The sequence below is a fragment of the Thunnus albacares genome, chromosome 4, assembly GCF_914725855.1.
Source record: "Thunnus albacares chromosome 4, fThuAlb1.1, whole genome shotgun sequence".
NCBI classification, from domain to species: domain Eukaryota; kingdom Metazoa; phylum Chordata; class Actinopteri; order Scombriformes; family Scombridae; genus Thunnus; species Thunnus albacares.
Genome location: NC_058109.1, coordinates 37413153 through 37430827, shown reverse-complemented (window position 1 = coordinate 37430827; position 17675 = coordinate 37413153). Strand labels below are relative to the sequence as shown.

The 17675-nt window shown below is 36.4% G+C and overlaps 1 protein-coding gene across 1 annotated transcript; it reads right to left on the bottom strand.

Moving 5' to 3' along the window:
- Window positions 1-4533: 4533 nt before the first annotated feature.
- Window positions 4534-17287, bottom strand: golt1a (golgi transport 1A). Its single transcript, XM_044349580.1, has 5 exons — window positions 17200-17287; window positions 15215-15306; window positions 11633-11811; window positions 5203-5266; window positions 4534-5083 (listed from the first exon to the last, which is right to left on the bottom strand). Exons 1-5 carry the CDS (start codon window positions 17222-17224, stop codon window positions 5054-5056), a joined length of 390 nt encoding a protein of 129 aa, XP_044205515.1. The 5' UTR covers window positions 17225-17287; the 3' UTR covers window positions 4534-5053.
- Window positions 17288-17675: the final 388 nt, after the last annotated feature.

The following is a 17675-nucleotide window of genomic DNA, read 5'->3' as shown; positions in this document are numbered from 1 at the left end:
CAGTCCTTAACAGTCCTTCCATGGATGTATAAAGAGTCCTTCAGGCTGCTACAACAAGCCAACTGTTGCATTGGCTAATGCAAGGAGCTATCTACTGCTTGTTATCTACTGCTGCTCCTCTGCCTTACAGTGGAGAGAATTGAAAATTAAATCTGGAAACTATCATTGGACCAAGTCGATGTCAATATTGCATTCTGGTTGTTGACTGATTAGGGAGGACAGCCTCCCTTGGAGCGTCATTTTACGTGTGATGGCAAATCACAGATTAGCAAGAAAAAAACCCCATTAAGACCAATGTAAGAGATCCTGCCCTGCGGAGGACAGCAGGCACCCGTCCTCCTCTGTCCCCCACTCCACCTCCACCAATTGCACCCCCCCCCCCCACCACTTCACACACTGCCCTTTCTCCTTTCGCCCTGCAGGTGTTGCTGTTGAAACATTTTAAACAGAATTTCAGTAATGGATTTTTTTCAAAGAAGAGAGAAAAAATACTTTATAAATAATACTGAGATGTAATGGTTTATTTAAACCAAATATTCTTTTTTATTATTTTGATCTCCCTTTTGCCTCTCAAAAAGGGGAGGATCAACCTCCTCTGCCTCTATGGACCAGCCTCCACTGTTCTACACAGAGTTTGGCTTTGATAATGCCCATCAATAATAACATGTTTCATATCATTTCATTATAAATTTCATTTATATTTAGTTTAGTCAGAAAAAAGTTAAGAAGCGTGTGCTCAATTGTTTATGTGAGGAAAATAAATAAATAATATGTGAGGTGAAAGCAGCTTTCTTTCTGATGGGCATGGTGGGGTCTGGTTGGGGATACTTCTGTGTCAGTCACATACAGTCCTCACAAAGGATGTTTTTTTTTATTGATTATATCAATCATTCTGCCAGTTAAACATCGCTGTCACCGCTCCAAGCGAAGAAAATCCCTCCAGGCGACACCAAGTTCCCCAAACGAGCCAAACACACTATAAGGAAAAATAAATAAAAACAAATAAGGAAAGTAACACCACAAAATCTCTGCCTTGAAGCAGGTGAAACAACAGGCAGGAACCCCTGTGTCACTGACTCTCCATGCTGGAGTTCCCAGCCAGAGAGGCTCCCTGCCTTGGAGTGCACCGCGCAGGCTGACCTGCAGTAGTGACATTTATGTCTGTGAGACATTCTACATATATAGGCATTGAAACCATAGTGAAAGGTGTAATGTTGCTGGTATGATGTTAATATGACTGGCAACAGGTCATTTTCTCTGTCTGTTTTTGCTGAGAACCGCGCGCGTCACCCTGAAAAAATAGGTGAGACCCCAAATCTCTAGATGACGCGCAGCAGCAGCCAAGCCAAGTATGGCTGCTGTAACCTGTTAACATGGGTGCCGAAATGAAAAGCAAGTCATTCCAAGACACACGCGCTGCTCACGCAGCCTGTGCCCCTTGCTCATATTACAGACACAGTCACACACACTAAGCCAACTTCTTGTCATCTGGATATTCTCCCATCATGTGTCTTAAAAGAAGTATTTGACACTGTTGGTCCTACAATATCAAGCATCCTAAACAGTAGTCTAGCAACTGGTTCTGGCACCTCAGTACATCTTGGAGCTCCTCTGCCCCCTCCCCAACACCAGATCTCTCAGATTCTCAGACCAGCTGCTCCTGGCTGTCCCTCGATTGAGGCTGAGGGGTAAGGGTGACCGTACATTTGCCATAGCTGCCCCAAAATTTGGAACAGTTTACCTTTTGAAATTAAGCATTCCCCTTCTGTAGACACTTTTAAGGCTAAACTTAAGATCCACATGTTCTCTTGGGCCTTTGAGTGTCCTTAAAGCCCTATGTTTTACTATTATTTGTTTATTTTTGTTTGCATATGGGATAGTATTGTTGTGTCATCTCTACTCTCTTGACTTTTTTTTTTTGCTCTTACCTTATGTTGTTTTAATTTTATGTACAGCACTTTGGTCAACTGGTTGTTTTTAAATGTGCTTTATAAATAAACTTGATTTTACTTGACTTGATATAAATTTGATATATATAACCTGACTAACAAAGTCTGTTAAGGAGCCACAGTATTGATGTTGAGGCAAAAATCCCAGAAACAGAAATCTCCAAACCTGGACAAATAAAACAGAGTTAAGAGAGGGTAAAAAGGGTGAACTGAACTTTTAAATGGACTAGTATGAAAGCCTATGTCAAGAGTATCTGAGGAACTAAAAAGTTCACCTCCGTGAGGAACTGACCATCAAGTCCCCTGAACACAGTAACACTGAAACTCCTGTCTGTGCATAATAATAGGCTTACCTGTCCAATCAGGCAACAACTAACTTATTGTAAAACAAAATGTTTTTCTTATAATGATTTACCTTAATGATTAGAGAGAGTGTGTTCACTATATGGAAACGCTTCCATGCGTACAGTAGTGTCACTACAGACATTGCAGTTAAACAGCAAAAATGAAAACTGTAATTACTTGACAGGACAGAGGAATCTCTGCAGAGAAGACAGAGTTTGGACTTTTAGCTATTTAAAATAAAAATGCCCCAAAAGCTCTGATGGAGCTCAGGATTCATCCTGAGAAGGGCTGCTTTATTACAAAGTGTTTCACTTTATAAACCTGGACATTCACACCACATGAAAATCTACAAAAAAGTACAAGTATTATATTAGCCTACATTATTTATTTGGCTATGTGTGTTAAATTTTATATATACCCCATACCCCCTGGGTCCCCCCCTAAAGCCTGACTGAAGAGTTTCTCTTTGTTTCACTGTGCTGTCCACGTTTATGTAGCCTGTATGAAACAACACAGTAAGAACACACAGAATGAAGTATCTAAGATGCACTTTTTGTAGTCCATCTCCAGACCATTGTAGTTTCACCATGGCAGACCCACGTCGATAACATCAGACGTCACATAATTACGTAGCCCACTGTAAGGGTAGTCAGATTCTCTTAGCACTACAGTTGTCTTTTTCCTAAGTCCTTATAAATTCTCACTCACATCTTTCCTTGACCTAATGACGTTTTCTATCGAGATCAAGGAAAAGTGGTTAGGAAAACCATGCAACACTACTATAGTGGAGTCCAATCAAAATTTAGAGCTGGAAATGAGCATAATAGGTCCTCTTTAAATAATTAGAGAATGTGGTTTTTATGTCATGAACAAAAAACAGATTTTTATAGTATTAGTTTTATCCAAGTCATCACAGTTGGCATCTCACCTCAAAAAATGATGGGCCAAAAACTGTGACTAAAGGTCCTGAGTCCAATCATTTAAGATGTTTGTAGCTCTCAAGTGGCCCCTGTCATTGTGTTTTAATATCCCTGCATTATGAAATGGAGGCCATGTAACAACTGCAAGTAATTACTTTGTTGAAATGGTGAGTCAAACGTCAGCTGACTGCTGTTTGGCACCACTTCTGCCCGTTAGGCTTTCCCACTGATCTAGGACTGAAATAGTCAAAGAGCTCTCCTGATGAACTTAACAATCCCCCATCACACAGTTACTGTTCATGTTGCCAATGTTATTAAGATTCCTGTCAGATTATATCTTAAGTGTTGTTCCTGGTAATCACTGTCACAGCAATTATTTGTTGATTTTTTACATATTTTCAGGACACCAAATATCACACTTAATGAAATTAAACTTTTAGTTTTTGATGTCACTTCAGACTCCCATCTGACCCCACCCCAGCCAGCAATCATGCATACATTTATTCACCTTATCACATTAAGTACACATACAGTAAGACATAGTTTACAATTTGTACTTACTTTATTTGCTATCCAGTCTTTGCTGCTGTTAAGTTTGGACCCTTAAGTACAAAAAGAACATGTGCAAAAATCCATAAATAATACTGCTAGAGAGAATGCAATATGCAAACTATATTTTCATTTATTTTATTTTATTTAACTTTTATTTAACCAGGGAAGTCTTCTTTTTCAAGATTGTCCTGGCTGATTTACAGACAAACAACATTGACAGATATATAAAATATGTTATCCTAAAAACTCCCCAGTTAAGCAGATATCAGCTAATACAATTTAAGGTTGTACACAGGCTCCATTACTCACACAGTAAATTGCATATAATTTATATATCCATAAGCTGTCCCATGTTTCATAGTTACAAGATTTTGACTAATACTCTTATATGCTGGATATACTGATCCAGTACTTGCTCTACTTGGCTGTTCTGAGCTTAGATCAGTTGTATCAGAGTGTAAACAGAACCGACCAAAGTTTGGAATGGTGGCAGCAAGAAGACAAATTCTCAAGAACTGGTGGATCTCCTTCCCTACTTTCCTTTGACAGAGGGTTATTTGAGGTGGCTTATCATTTCTAATAGAAAGGATTCATTTTTGCAACAGGCACTCTCATGTTGGATTTTAAAAAAAATATGGAGCCCTTGTCTTGATTTCTTAAACAAGATTAATTAATGATGTCCAACATATTTGAGTTGATCTGATTTGCTTTATCAATGTGTTGTTGTTTTTATTTTAATGTGGCAGTATAATAGTGTTTTTCGTGTATTTCCCCTTTTTTCTGTTTTGCCTTGTCTTGACTATCATGGTTTAATTTTTTTTCTTAAATTATTTTTAAAAAGAAAAAAAAATCTATTTTTATGTTCTGGTAGAGATCTCAATTTCAAGAGAATGTCAATTTGAATTTTGGGGAAATGTGTATGACATGTAGAATATTTTTATTTGATGGTGCAGCCATAAAAAAATGTAAACATTACATAACTCAAATGAAGATCTGAAACAATTAACATGGAATAAATGTGTGGTGAAATGTTTTAATTTTCATTCAAAAAAGCTTTAAATATCGATATTAAAAGGTTTTTAAAATAACTTGTTTTATGTTAAATTAGCTTTTAAACAGCTTATAATTTAACTGCTTGATTTCAGTATTAATTGTCACTTCATATGGCACACAGTGCAGTACACTGTAAAAAATAAATCAATACTTCAGCATTAATAAATTCCAATATTTAACGTTAATGAGTTCTCTGGTATTCACTCATCAGTTCTCTGGTATTCCTTCCTCTGCTCAGACCATGGAGGAGCTGCTGGTGAATAACTGAAAAAACAGGAGATGTTATTATCCTTGCAGTGACAATCCCTGAGGAATTTATAAGTGAATGTCTTTTTAAGCCTATTATGTGTTAAACTACTAAGCCACAAACAAAACATTCTTACTGCATTGAGGAAAGGGATATTCACAGCTGACAGCACAAATCCCAAGGCCATGGGGAAGAAGGACCTACATAGAGAAACACAACACTGTGATAACTGAAAAAAATGTAAACAATGTGTAACTCAAAAGTTCACTGCATCACAGTCTTATTTGGCGAACTGAGAGGGCTCAGGTGTCATCATGTGACCCAAATAATAAACTTTTGTCATGTGATATCAAGTGTGTGTATATAATGTCTCTGTTCAAGGATGGTCTTTTGATGTTCATAATTAACACTGACAATAGGGGGGGTCCTGTGTCATGTATGATCCAGACAAAGCCTATGTACATCATGATCAGCCAAGTGACCCAAGTAGCTTCACAAAAACAAAAAACACCAAAAAACAAATTTGGCGGGTTGATGTGGTGTGTTGTGCAGTTGAGACCTTTTTTATAGGTCTGCAGTAATTTCTTTGTATTTTAAAGATATGGTATTAAGGCCCTTTTTGACTCATTTTTTATAAATTAGTCTATTTTAAGCATATCTGTGACATTTTATTCACCAAAAGCTGTTTAGATTTCTCTAAATCCACCTTTCCTTACAGCCCAGATTCCCCTCTGTCTTTCAGCAGGCTGTTTCTGAAGCCATTTACATAAAATCGGCATTACTAACGAGCACCTACTCCGACTGGCTGTAGGTGTGGCCACCACCTTTACCCCCAGCTAATCAGAATAATACCTATTAAATAATGCAGCATGTTTACCTGAAGTAATGTCTACAGCTGGAGATGTAAGACAGTATATAGCATCTATGAAGTGGAGTCTGATCCTGAATGAAGGAAAGAAACTGCTGTTTCACCACTGAGATTTCAATAGGATGTTTCAGAACGATAAGATTGTGTCTAAGTTTCCTCACAAAGTAAAAGTCTGTTTTTCAAACATAGCCAGGGGTTGCTAGCTTAGCTTTAGCACAGATATATCATATTCCTTTAGCTGAGGAACAGAAAGAAACCATGTTTTAAAACTTCATCCAAAAATTCAAGATGAAACAGTAGAAAATCCTGTGGCATACTGAATCTCATTAAGCAGACAGTCGGCTGTAAAATGTGCTGAACACATATAACCACTTGCCCATAATGAAGAGAAGAATTTCAGCCAGTCCTGACATAAATTTCCATCCTCTGAAAGGCCATGAAGACTTTTAGCTGCTGAACAACCAGCAACACTTCCAGTGTCCTGCTTTGCTCGTCATCCTGCTGCGCTGCAAACTGCAACTACATAAGGGTAGCACTGGGCATTGTTGGGCTCATGCTAAAGCTTCCTGCAGATTTGATATGAATTTCTGGTGTGATGTACCAAAAAGATTTTTTTATTATTACTTTATCGCAGGTTTTTACATTGCAAGTTATCAGTTTATTATTATTTGAATTAACTTGCCACATTTATACAGTTTTGCTATTGGCATAACCAAAGAAATTTAAGGAAAATTAAAAAAAAAGAAAAATAACTAAAATTGTAGTACTCTAAGTTTTACTGTTCTACTCCATCCATTTCCGTAACCCATTTACCTTGGTTTCTTTTACATTCCTCTTTTCTGTTTCTCAACTTATAAGTGATTCTTTCCATTTCTTTAATCTCTTTGACTGTTTTCAGGTGGTAATAGATGGTGGTTTAACATCCAGCCAATTCTATGCTATTTGTTTTAATATGGCTATGCGAATTATTGTATATAGATATTTATCTTCTTCCCTCTCTATTTCTAATGGGGTGGTACCTAATTGGATGTTTGTAATAACTTCTTTAAATGAAAAAATATTTGTGACTTTCTCCAGGACTGCCCCCCAAAATGTTTTCAACACTGGGCAAAAATAAAAAATGTGTGCATGGTTAGCTTCCTGTTCCGCACATTTCTCTTTGGTGTTGTCTACATTTACCTTTGTTTTCATATAGGATTATACACAGTTTTGATATTTTACTATTTTCACTATTTCTGTTTTTGTTTATAAATTCCAGTAACCCATGCATTCTTTGAATCTGTTCTTCTCCCTGCTGTTTCATGAGAAAGCCTCTTATTAGTAAATATTTCAATAAATTATTGTTACTTATAAATAAATTTGGTTGCTAATGTTTCAAATGAGTCTATTGTATTATTTGTAATCATCTGTAAATACACTTGCAATCCCTTTCCTTCCCATTCCTCTAGTAATTTATCCATTTTATTAGGCAAAAAAATCTGGATCACTGGCTGTCTCTCTCAGATGTATGCATTCTTTGTCAAATTTATATATTTTATGATTATATCTCCAATTCATTAATGTATTTTCTACACACCTGTTATTTCCAGTGTATTTTTTCATTTCCTTTAAACTTAAGGAGGGTAGTGTTCACATTGATATTAGTATTGATTGTTTTTGGGGCAGCTGTGGCTCAGGAGGTAAAGCAGGTCGTCCACTAATCGGAAGATCGGTGGTTCAATTCCCGGCTCCTCTAGTCCACATGCCGATGTGTTCTTGGGCGAGATACTTAATCCCAAATTGCTCCTGATGGCTGTGCCATCAGTCTATGAATGTGTGAATGGTTAGTTTCCTCTGATGGGCAGGTTGGGACCTTGCATGGTAGCCCCTGTACCCATTTAGTGTATGAATGTGTGTGAATGGGTGAATGTGATTTGTAGTGTAAAAGCACTTTGAGTGGTCAGAAGACTAGAAAGGTGCATCCTGTTTTTACTCTGTTATTCATCCATTGCATTGTTTTATCTACTTGAGTAGCATGAAAATAGATCATTCAATCTGGAAAGCTAAGCCCACCCTTTTATTTAGGTTGGGTTAGCATACTAAGTTTTTCCCTTTTCCTTTTATAGTCCCAGATATAATTTGTAAGCATTGCATTCCATCTTTTAAAACTACTATGCGGAATGGGTATATGTAAGGTTTGAAATAAGAACTGGTACTAAGCAGTGGTGCGCACAACTCAAAATCTTGAGATTGTATCGGGTGCACGGTTGTGATAAAGACTAAACAAACAAAACAAAACAACGGCACTCACTAATCCATCCTCTGTTTTTTTGTGGACAGATAACGAATGCATTTCAGTGTAAAGCCATCATTAGCGTAAAGAACAAAAGAAATAACAATACAAATATAGACAAGGGAGGCTGCATGTGTGTTTTCACACATTGTATAATTATATGTTCTTGTCACTGATTGGACTTGGCCTCACCTGGTTGTCTATATTTGTATTGTTATTCATTTTGTTCTCTACACTGATGATGGCTTTATGCTGAAACGCGTTCGTTATCTGTCCACAATAGAAAGCACAAGAAGATGGATTAGTGAGTGCCATTGTTTTGTTTTGAAGGTTTGAAATAAGAACAAGAATTGTGGAAGAATCAGAGTGTGCTTTTATGTGTCCAAGTAAAACAGCTTTAGCTCCCTCCCATATAATAACTGGATTAGTGTCCCCAGTATCTTTTATCTCCATATATTCTTGAAGTATTTTATTTATCTTTTCTTAAAATATTTTATCTTGGAAGAGTGAGTTGTTTATCCTCCATATGTTTTCTCCTCCCTTTATATTCAGATTTATATTTATGGTCACTGTGGCATGACCACATGACACCATAAAAAAACAATCTAATCTGTTGTAAATTAAGAATCTACCTGAATAATATGTATATGCTTTTTTGGTTGGATTTAGCATCCACCATGTATCTACTAATCCAAGCTCTGAGATTGCTCCCCTTAAAATGAATGATGTTTGTTTATAACCCCTCCATTCCCCTATTTATTTCATTTGCCTCTTTACTTTATTTAGTTATTCATTCTACTGCTCTATGTCTGAAAACCTGTTTCTTTACTTTATTTTTAAACATAGTTAATCTGTACTGTATTATATTTTACAGAAAAAGAAAAAAATTGCATGCCAATTTTGTTATCATGCCTCCAAAAAATGATAACCCCTTCAATATAACAGAATTTTCCTTAATTTTCCCAACTCTATAAACCCTTCATATATCATATCCGTATAAATGTTTACCTAAAGTTTGTATCCCCCATTCTTAACCCATTTTAATAACTTTACAAGCATATAATATCTTCCCACTTGGTGAGAGGAGGGAAAAAGAAGAATATTCTATAATGATATATTATGAGGAGGAAGAGAGAAAAGACAAAGAGGGGAATTAGACAAAGTTGATTACTTTAGAAAATTAAATAAATAAAGCAGGTGAAAACATTAGAAGAAAGAAAGTTTTCTTAGATCTATTATTTTCTACCTCTATAACCTCTGCTTGTCATTAGCTATTCCCCATCCCAAGTTCTCTATTCATGAGCCAGCCATCTGCACACACTCCACTCCACTCCTCCATATACCCAACTGTCCCATTCACTTTCATACATGCACACCCATACACTTAAATTTAGATTGAGATCCAGTCAAGGAAGGGCAGGGGAGTGCTAGAGATTGGCAACTTTGACCTCAAGAGCATTGTAAAAATCTCAACATAATAGATTCTTTACGCAGATTGTCTCTCATATTGTCCATTATTTGTTTGTCTTCTTCTCCATTTCCTCCCTCTTTTGCCAATATATTCGGCTTCTCCAGTCTATTAACTCCATTTTAATATAAACTTAAATTATACAAGTGTCTCCACCTGATGGTTGATTTCACAGTTCCTTTACAGACTCTGGTTGTTGACTGACGCTGGTGATGAGTTGTTTTTCTCCCCAAGAGTCTCCTGAGGGCCTGCTGGCTGAGTGATGACCTTCTCTGCCTTCACTGCTTTGTATAGGCTTCTCTGCTCCAAATCTCTGGCTGCCTCTGCTGGGTTCGAATATGTTGTAGATGTTCTGTCTTTATTGTGAGTGCAAGGATGTGTGTCTTATGTCTTGTGATTCCAGATGTTCCCAGATTCATTTATACAGAACTCTCTGCTGTCTTGCTTTAAACCTGAAGTTGTGATCGAAATAAATACATGCGCTTTTATACAGAAAGACTTCTTTCTTATCCCATGCTGCTTTGAGTACTCTTTTCTTTGTGACAAAATTCAGGAAAGCTGCAATGATAGGTCTTGTAGAATTTTTCTTCCTTATGTATACTGTGCGCTTGGATTATGTTGAGCTCACCTGACACTTTCAGAATTTTGAAGGCTGTCATGTTACTGCCTTCACTTTTTTCCTCAACGTTATAAATGCAGAGATTATTCTGCCTAGATTTACTTTCCGCATGGTCCATCTGATCCCCAATCTCCTCCATTCATGTCTTCACGTATTCCAGTGTTTTTTGCTATATGGTCTTGGTGTCATCAAGCTCACTCACACGCATATCCAGCTGTTCCACACACTTTACTTTATCTTCATGTCCTTATGTAAGTCTGCTGTTTGTTGCATGATTGTCTTAATGTCCTGTTCCATATCTTGTCAAAAGTCTTTAAGGTTATCTCTGAGTTCTTTAATTCCTTTAGTTAATGTGTCCTTCAAGTCCGCAAACAATTGTTGCACCTCGCTTTTTCTGCCATGGTGGACGCCACCTTTGAATTCTGTTCTTTCTATTTTGGCAGACTTTGTTATTGTTGATCTTGAGCATGGATTCATTCCTCGTCAGACTGTTGTTTTTGCATATTTTGTTTTCTTTCTTATTTCCAAGTTTTAACCATTATTTTTGGGGTTTGGCATCTAAACTATATTACGTTGTGGCTGCCATTTTCCCTGCACCAGAAAGAATTGAGATAGAACTGAGTAATTTTACAGCACAGGAGGCCCCACCATCACCCTGATCCATCCCAAAGATAATTTTTCCTGATTTCCACAATTCCAGTATATTCATGATATTTTCATGGACTTCTGACATATGGACTTCACTCTCTGGTTTCTTTTCATTAAAGGATATGGCTAGTGATTTTTTATATTTTTCTCATTAAAAACAAATCTCATGTTTGGAGCCAAACCAACAATGAAACCAACAATACTAAAAAGTATTGTGTGTGTATCAAAGCCTAATATATTATTCCTCTGTGCTGTAAACCTCTGTTGTTGTCCAAAAATTTTGCTTTGGGTACACACACAGTACGAAACAATCAGAGGATGTGTATAATGTGTAGTTCCTGAGGTTAAAAATTCAATATTATATTTGTATGTACAGTATTTTTATATTACCATTGTTTTTCTGTCATCGGATGTGATTATCAATGCTAATCTTTAGCATCCGATTTGAGAAGTGCCAGAGTGTCGTACCAGTATGCATGGCTGTCCACTGTATTTATCTTGATTGAATAACGTGCAAACAAGCAATATCCTACATCCAACGGGTCGGTTAACAGGAGATGGAGGATTACCATTGCTTATTAAACCTGTTAATGACCTTTCTGGCATTTCTGGGAAAAGTTTGGTTTCAATGAGGGAAAGATTCATATGAAACTTTTTTTCCTGTCTCAGAAACACAAACAAGTGAACTTACCTGAATAAAAGCACAAAGCCATAACTCTCCACCAGCATACCGATGATTGGCCAGTGGCACAGCACCAGAGACACGCCTCCCAGGAAGAAGAAAGAACCTCGAAATTTTTGTCTTTGGAAGAAGAAGTGGGCTGTCCTCCTGAAGCCAATGATGAATATCAAACCAGTCAAAAAGAAGATCTACAAGGAGAGGGATCAGAACAAAACGTGAGGGGAAATTAGAAACATATTCTTACACTTCTGCTATTTTTTTGTGTTTGTTGTGTACAGGTATTGCTGATGTATTCACAATCAGCCTGTAAACTTTCTTGTTTAACTGTAGGAAGATGTCCCTGTCTCTAGAATCACATGTTGTTCACATGTTTGGTTGGATAAAATACCTTTAGTCTCTGTGGGATTCCTCAGAACACCTTAGAGTGTTATTGTTGCTTTGCCGTCTGACTATGTACTAACGATATGACCAGGAATAAATACTATCGGTAAAGTGACCTTATTATCAACATTTGAAGATTTAGGTGCACATGATATCTATCACTGTAAAATGTATTTTATCTATTATTTTTCTACAGAAACCCATTCCCTCCTCTTAATCTTTTACAACAAATTGACTTTGTGTCATTGTGCCTTCCATTGTTGGCTAACAGTCAGTGGTGGAAGTATTCAGATCCTTTACTTCAGTAAAAGTACCAGTTAAACATTGTAAAAATACTTTGTTTCAACTAAAAGCCCTGCATGAAAAATCCTTTTACAATAAAAGTACTATTAAGTAGTAGTATTATTTGCTTGATGTAGTTAAAGTATTGCTGTAAAAGCAGTCGTTTGGTCCCTGACTGATATATTTTTTATATATGACATCATCAGATTATTAATACGGAAGCATAAGTGTATAAGCAGCATGTTACTGTTGTAGCTGCTGGAGGCGGAGCTAGTTTTAATTACTTTATATACAGTTAGCTAGTTTAGTCCAGTGGTTCCCAACCTAGGGATTGGAACCCTCTAAAGGGTCACCAGATACATCTGAGGGGTTGTGAGATGATTAGAATGGGAGAGGAAAGAAGCCAAAACAAAGTTCTGATACACAGATCTGTTTTCAGTTTTTGGACTTTTTCTCCAATCTTTGATTTTTGGTGAAATATTGGATCATGTGAACAATTACTGAAATTAAACCATATAAGAAGTTTAGAGGGAAAAATCACTATTTGGTGGAGCTGTTAACAACTCACACACATCTGAAATGTGACCCGACTACACACTGCTTTTTGTAAGACGTCAAAAGCCAAAAAGGTTGGAAACCACTGGTTTCGACTTTAATGATGTGTTGTATTTTAAAAGCTTGTTACCATTGTGTCAAATCTTCCTCTATAAAGTAACTAAAGCTGTCAAATAAAAATAGTGGAGTAGAAAGTACAATATTTCCCTCTGAAATATTAGTGGATTGGAAGTATAAAGTAGCATCAAATGGAATTACTCAAGTACAGTATAAGTACTTCAAAATTGTAGTTAAGTACAGTCCTTGGGTGAAGAAAAGTACTTAGTTACTTTCCACCTGGGTGACAGCAGAGTGTAACAGGAAATGAAGTATGGAAATATTTGCCCAACCTTACCCAGTGATGCTGCAGCCACATGCCACTGGTTGAGTCTCTTGTTCTGTGGCTCACAGTGCAGTACACATGCACAGGTATGGGTCTACATAAGACCCCTGCTGTTTTACAAACTGTAGAGCGCTGCTTTTACAAGAGGCTGCAGATATTAGTTTCTCAACTTAACTTTGCTCCTTAAAAGGGACCTATTATGCTTTTCTATATTTTCAGTAATGTTACAATGTTCATGTTAATGAGTCAAATAATGAGGTAAACATATGTAGAAACATCATCATCACTGTAGCAGTCTCTGCTTGTACTATTCCATGCATTGTATCTAACTGATCTACACAACAAAGAGTTCCAAATATCTCTAGATGTTGTTGTGTTGCCCGGTTTTTAGCTAAAAAGCTAAAGAATTATCTCTGCTAATTCACTGGGGAACATGTTTCACTGCCTGTAAATTCTTCACAATAAAAGTCTCCTGTTCTTTAGTCATTTTAAAGCCTTTAATTTGAAGCAGTAAAGCAGGAAATGTTTGGTTTGCATCAACAGTAACTTAACACAACTCTGATACATGCTGCCCCTTGGTAAGTTCTGGAAAGCTGGCCGATCAGAACAGAGTGGGCTCATCAGGAGGGGGGGGGCTTAAAGAGACAGGAGCTAAAACTGCCTGTTAGAGACAAAGGCTGAGGTGAGGGGCTGCATAAAGGGCCAGTATAAGATAAATAAAGAGTTTTTTTGAACTGTGAATCATGCAAAGCTACTTTAATCAAGTCAAAAAATAAAAATCAAAAAAATGAGAAATGACCATCATAGGTCCTCTTTAACATTATTGTTGAAGCTTTTTGGTAACAATTTGAGTGCTATTTAGCATTTATCAGCAGCAAACAAGCAATTAATCAATGGTCCATTACACACAATAATGTAGCTGTAAGCAGAAATAAGTGTTTATTAATGTATTTGTCGACAACTAGAACTATAATAAGAAATGACAATATAGTAATAAAATATGTCTTCAAGGGAGAAGTTATAATTGCTGACAGATACTGTACATTAATAAACACTTCTTATATCTGTTATTTTATCTATTTATAACTAAATAACAGTGTGTTATAAGCCATTTATTAAATGTTTATACACTGATTATAAATTATTAATGGGGTATTTAAAGTAAAATATTGCTGAATTTTTCTGATGGAATATGTTTTGTTTGTCTCATATTCCACCAGGTGGCACCTAACTGAGAAATAGTCAAATAGTAGCTTTAAATTGTAACCCAAAGTAAATATTTAGCATGTGTTTAAATACTCTCCTTTAGCAGTTACTGTAAGAGCATGTCATTCTACCACAAACAGGGAATTTATCAGCTTATTAAATCTAATTAAACACTTGTTTAGAGTAAGAAGCCTTTCATCATGATAATTAAAAACATCATCATCATCACCCTATAAAGATACACGATATGTATGCAAGATTCAAATGTTTAAAATGACAGCAGATTTTATGTGATTTTTAATTTTCCAGTCAGTTAACTCACTGCAAATTAAGATGTTGATGAGTTGCTCCCTTAATGAAAAACCTGACAGACACACAGCCTGTGTTTGGATAATATCCAGTAAATAATATAACCAGCTGATTTTTTAGTCTAAAGTTTTCCTATAGGTTGGATCCTGGTGGCCAAGCGGTCAAGAAGATTTCATATACAATTCATTTAAGACCTTTGCTGCAAGTCTTACTGAAGATGAGATTTGAGCCTAAGGTTATTCCATATTGGCAGCCATTTTTCTTGTTTAAACACCTACAATGTATACCTCTTTCATTCCTTCTCATTTAAAGTGACATTGATAATTATAATAATCATGTCATATTTAACATAATTATAATAATTAGTCTTCAGCTGTGAAATACATACATTATCTCAATTAACAAGTTGGTCATTAACTCTAAAATGTTAAATGACATGACACTGAGCAGATGTGTGTGTGTGAGTGATCACTCACATTCCCAAAGGCCAGCAAGACAGAGTCAAAGTACAGCAGCACACCAAAGAGCAGGAAAAATAAACCAAATCCCATCAGACCAATGCCAATCTCTGGAAGACAAGTATACACAGGGGAACTGTAGTCAGTTCATTTAGTCAATACAAAAAGTTCAGCACAATGATTTGCGGGCATTTCATTTAGTGATAGATACATAGAGCATGCAAACAGTTCTCAATGGTTAATTTTAATTATTTACTTAATTTATCTCTGAGGGATAACTGCAGAAATGTCCTAACCTGCACAGGAGACTGTAGATTCATGTAGATCAGTGAATTTATTTTGGGTTATTCTATATTTTTCCTTTTCACTTATTGTCTGTGGTGGGGGGGGGGGTTTCAGTGTTGGTTGGTTTCAATCTTTTTTATGGGATTTGTTGATAATTACAAAAACAAAGAACATTACCAGCCATATTCTTAAAAATATCAATGAGCTTCCTCACATTTAACTGGCAAAAAGGAAACAGTAGTGATTATAGTCACTCACAGCTGTGTTTATGCTTATTGCACCTCAAAGCTCCAAAACCACATATTCACAATACTTTTAGTGTCCATTGCTGATGGGAGCATGAAGAATGGTGCAGTGTCACAGTGCATGTTTTACGGGCTTACCTACACCAGTAGAGCGCCTCAGCAGCAGCCAAGGCAACCTGCTTGCATGGCCTAAAACTAATAAACAGTTTACTTGATGCAGTTCCATGCACTTTGGAAGTAGGGTAAGTTGTTACAGAAATCCCTACTCTACAAAAACTAATGAGTCCAAGATCTCAACCTGTGTTAGCCATTTAGATCAAAGACAGATGAAATTTAATTGGTGTGATTGTATTTTTTTTAGCAATCCATGGTGTAGCTAATGAGAAAACTATAAGACTTAGTGATTCACTGCTTTTCACTGTATGTAAGCCTCTCAGAGTCAAATTTTGATGTGTTAAAATTTTTTATGTGCATCAGAATTTTGAGGATGATGTCATTTTGCTTTTAGAGTAAACACCTGGTGTTAGCGCCCAAATTATTTCAGCATGAATACAATCAAATGATCGCACTCTTTATACAATATTACTATTATTGTTGTTGTTGTTATTATTATTATCATTATTATTATAATTATTATTATCATTATTATTATTATTATTATTATTATTATTATTATTATTATTATTATATTGAAGTGCAATCATTTTTGGGGTTGTGAGCCTACAAAAAGTACAAAGAATTCTAGTGAGTTTCAAAGAGTAACAATAGACAAGAAAACAGAAATGACACATGAAGTTATTCTAATGCACTTACAAGTATTAAATTTTATTTTTATGTTGACCCCGTTTTCTCTGTTTCAGTGAACCAGACACAATCAATTATGTATTTAATTAACAAACAAACATTTTAGAAGACCTCCACAGATTTGTATAAATAATTTATGAAATACTGTATTAAGTAGATATATATAACATTGGACACAATGAATGATTGATCATGACAAGGTGTGCATGACACTGTAATGAATGAATGTGAAGCAGCCATGTCTCGCCACCTTTGGAGGATTGCTATTGGCTGTGTTTGAGATGGGCAATGTGGGAAGACATGATCGTTGTCCCAGTTTTACAACACTATGTTTGAGCCTCTTTATACCAAGCCAAAACCAACCAAAATGGTTTAAATCCCATTTTCTGACTCAGTCAGAGATTAGGACCACTGTTAAGAGCATTTAGAAGTTTTGAATATATCAGCCCTGTTCATTCATTCTTACAGGAGTAATTTTTAAGTCAAACTGTCAGCACAATTCCTAGACATGATTCTGTGATGCTTACGGATAATGGCCTGAGTAAACTGACCTCAATGATAAACTTTCCAAATACTATACTTTCTTGGTATACATGTAGTATTTTACCTTGAGATGCAAAGCTTCTACAAGCTAATACTTCAGAAGAGAGGAACTGTGGGAACACTTACTTTGGAGCTCTGTGATGACCACCATGGTAATCCCTTTTTATCTTCCCTCCTCTCACTTGCTGGCTTTGCTCCTTTTGTGCCTGGCAGTGCTTTCTTTCTCTTCGTGTGACCTTTGTGCGTGATGTTATCAGTTTGTGAGGTGAACATTAACTAGCAGACACTAGCAGAGCAGGCGCACATTGAACACTGGGGATTCTCAGGTTAAGGGTCAACTACCTGAGTGATGTCATCAGCTATTCAAAGACATTTAATTCATTCATCGCTTATCTTTAGTTTGGGCTCCTGAATACCACAGACCGTCTTTAAAAGTTCTGATGGGTTTACATAGTTAACTAGAATATTTGTATTTTTGAAGAAAATTCCTGTGAGAGCTGCAAGCTGTTAGCTGCTATTGCCAGCTGCTGCTACTGCAAGTTTCTGCTTCAGCAGCAACTTTTTAAAATTTTGTAGCACCACCTACAAATTGTATCAGATGC

Bases quoted from the DNA above. Each gene is read 5' to 3' on its own strand.
- golt1a (XM_044349580.1), bottom strand. From the start codon at position 17,224: ATGGTGGTCATCACAGAGCTCCAAA. The intron at 15,307-17,199 runs GTAAGTGTTCCC...CTTGTCTTCCAG, and splicing joins GGTCATCACAGAGCTCCAAA to AGATTGGCATTGGTCTGATG. The intron at 11,812-15,214 runs GTGAGTGATCAC...CTCTCCTTGTAG, and splicing joins TCTTGCTGGCCTTTGGGAAT to ATCTTCTTTTTGACTGGTTT.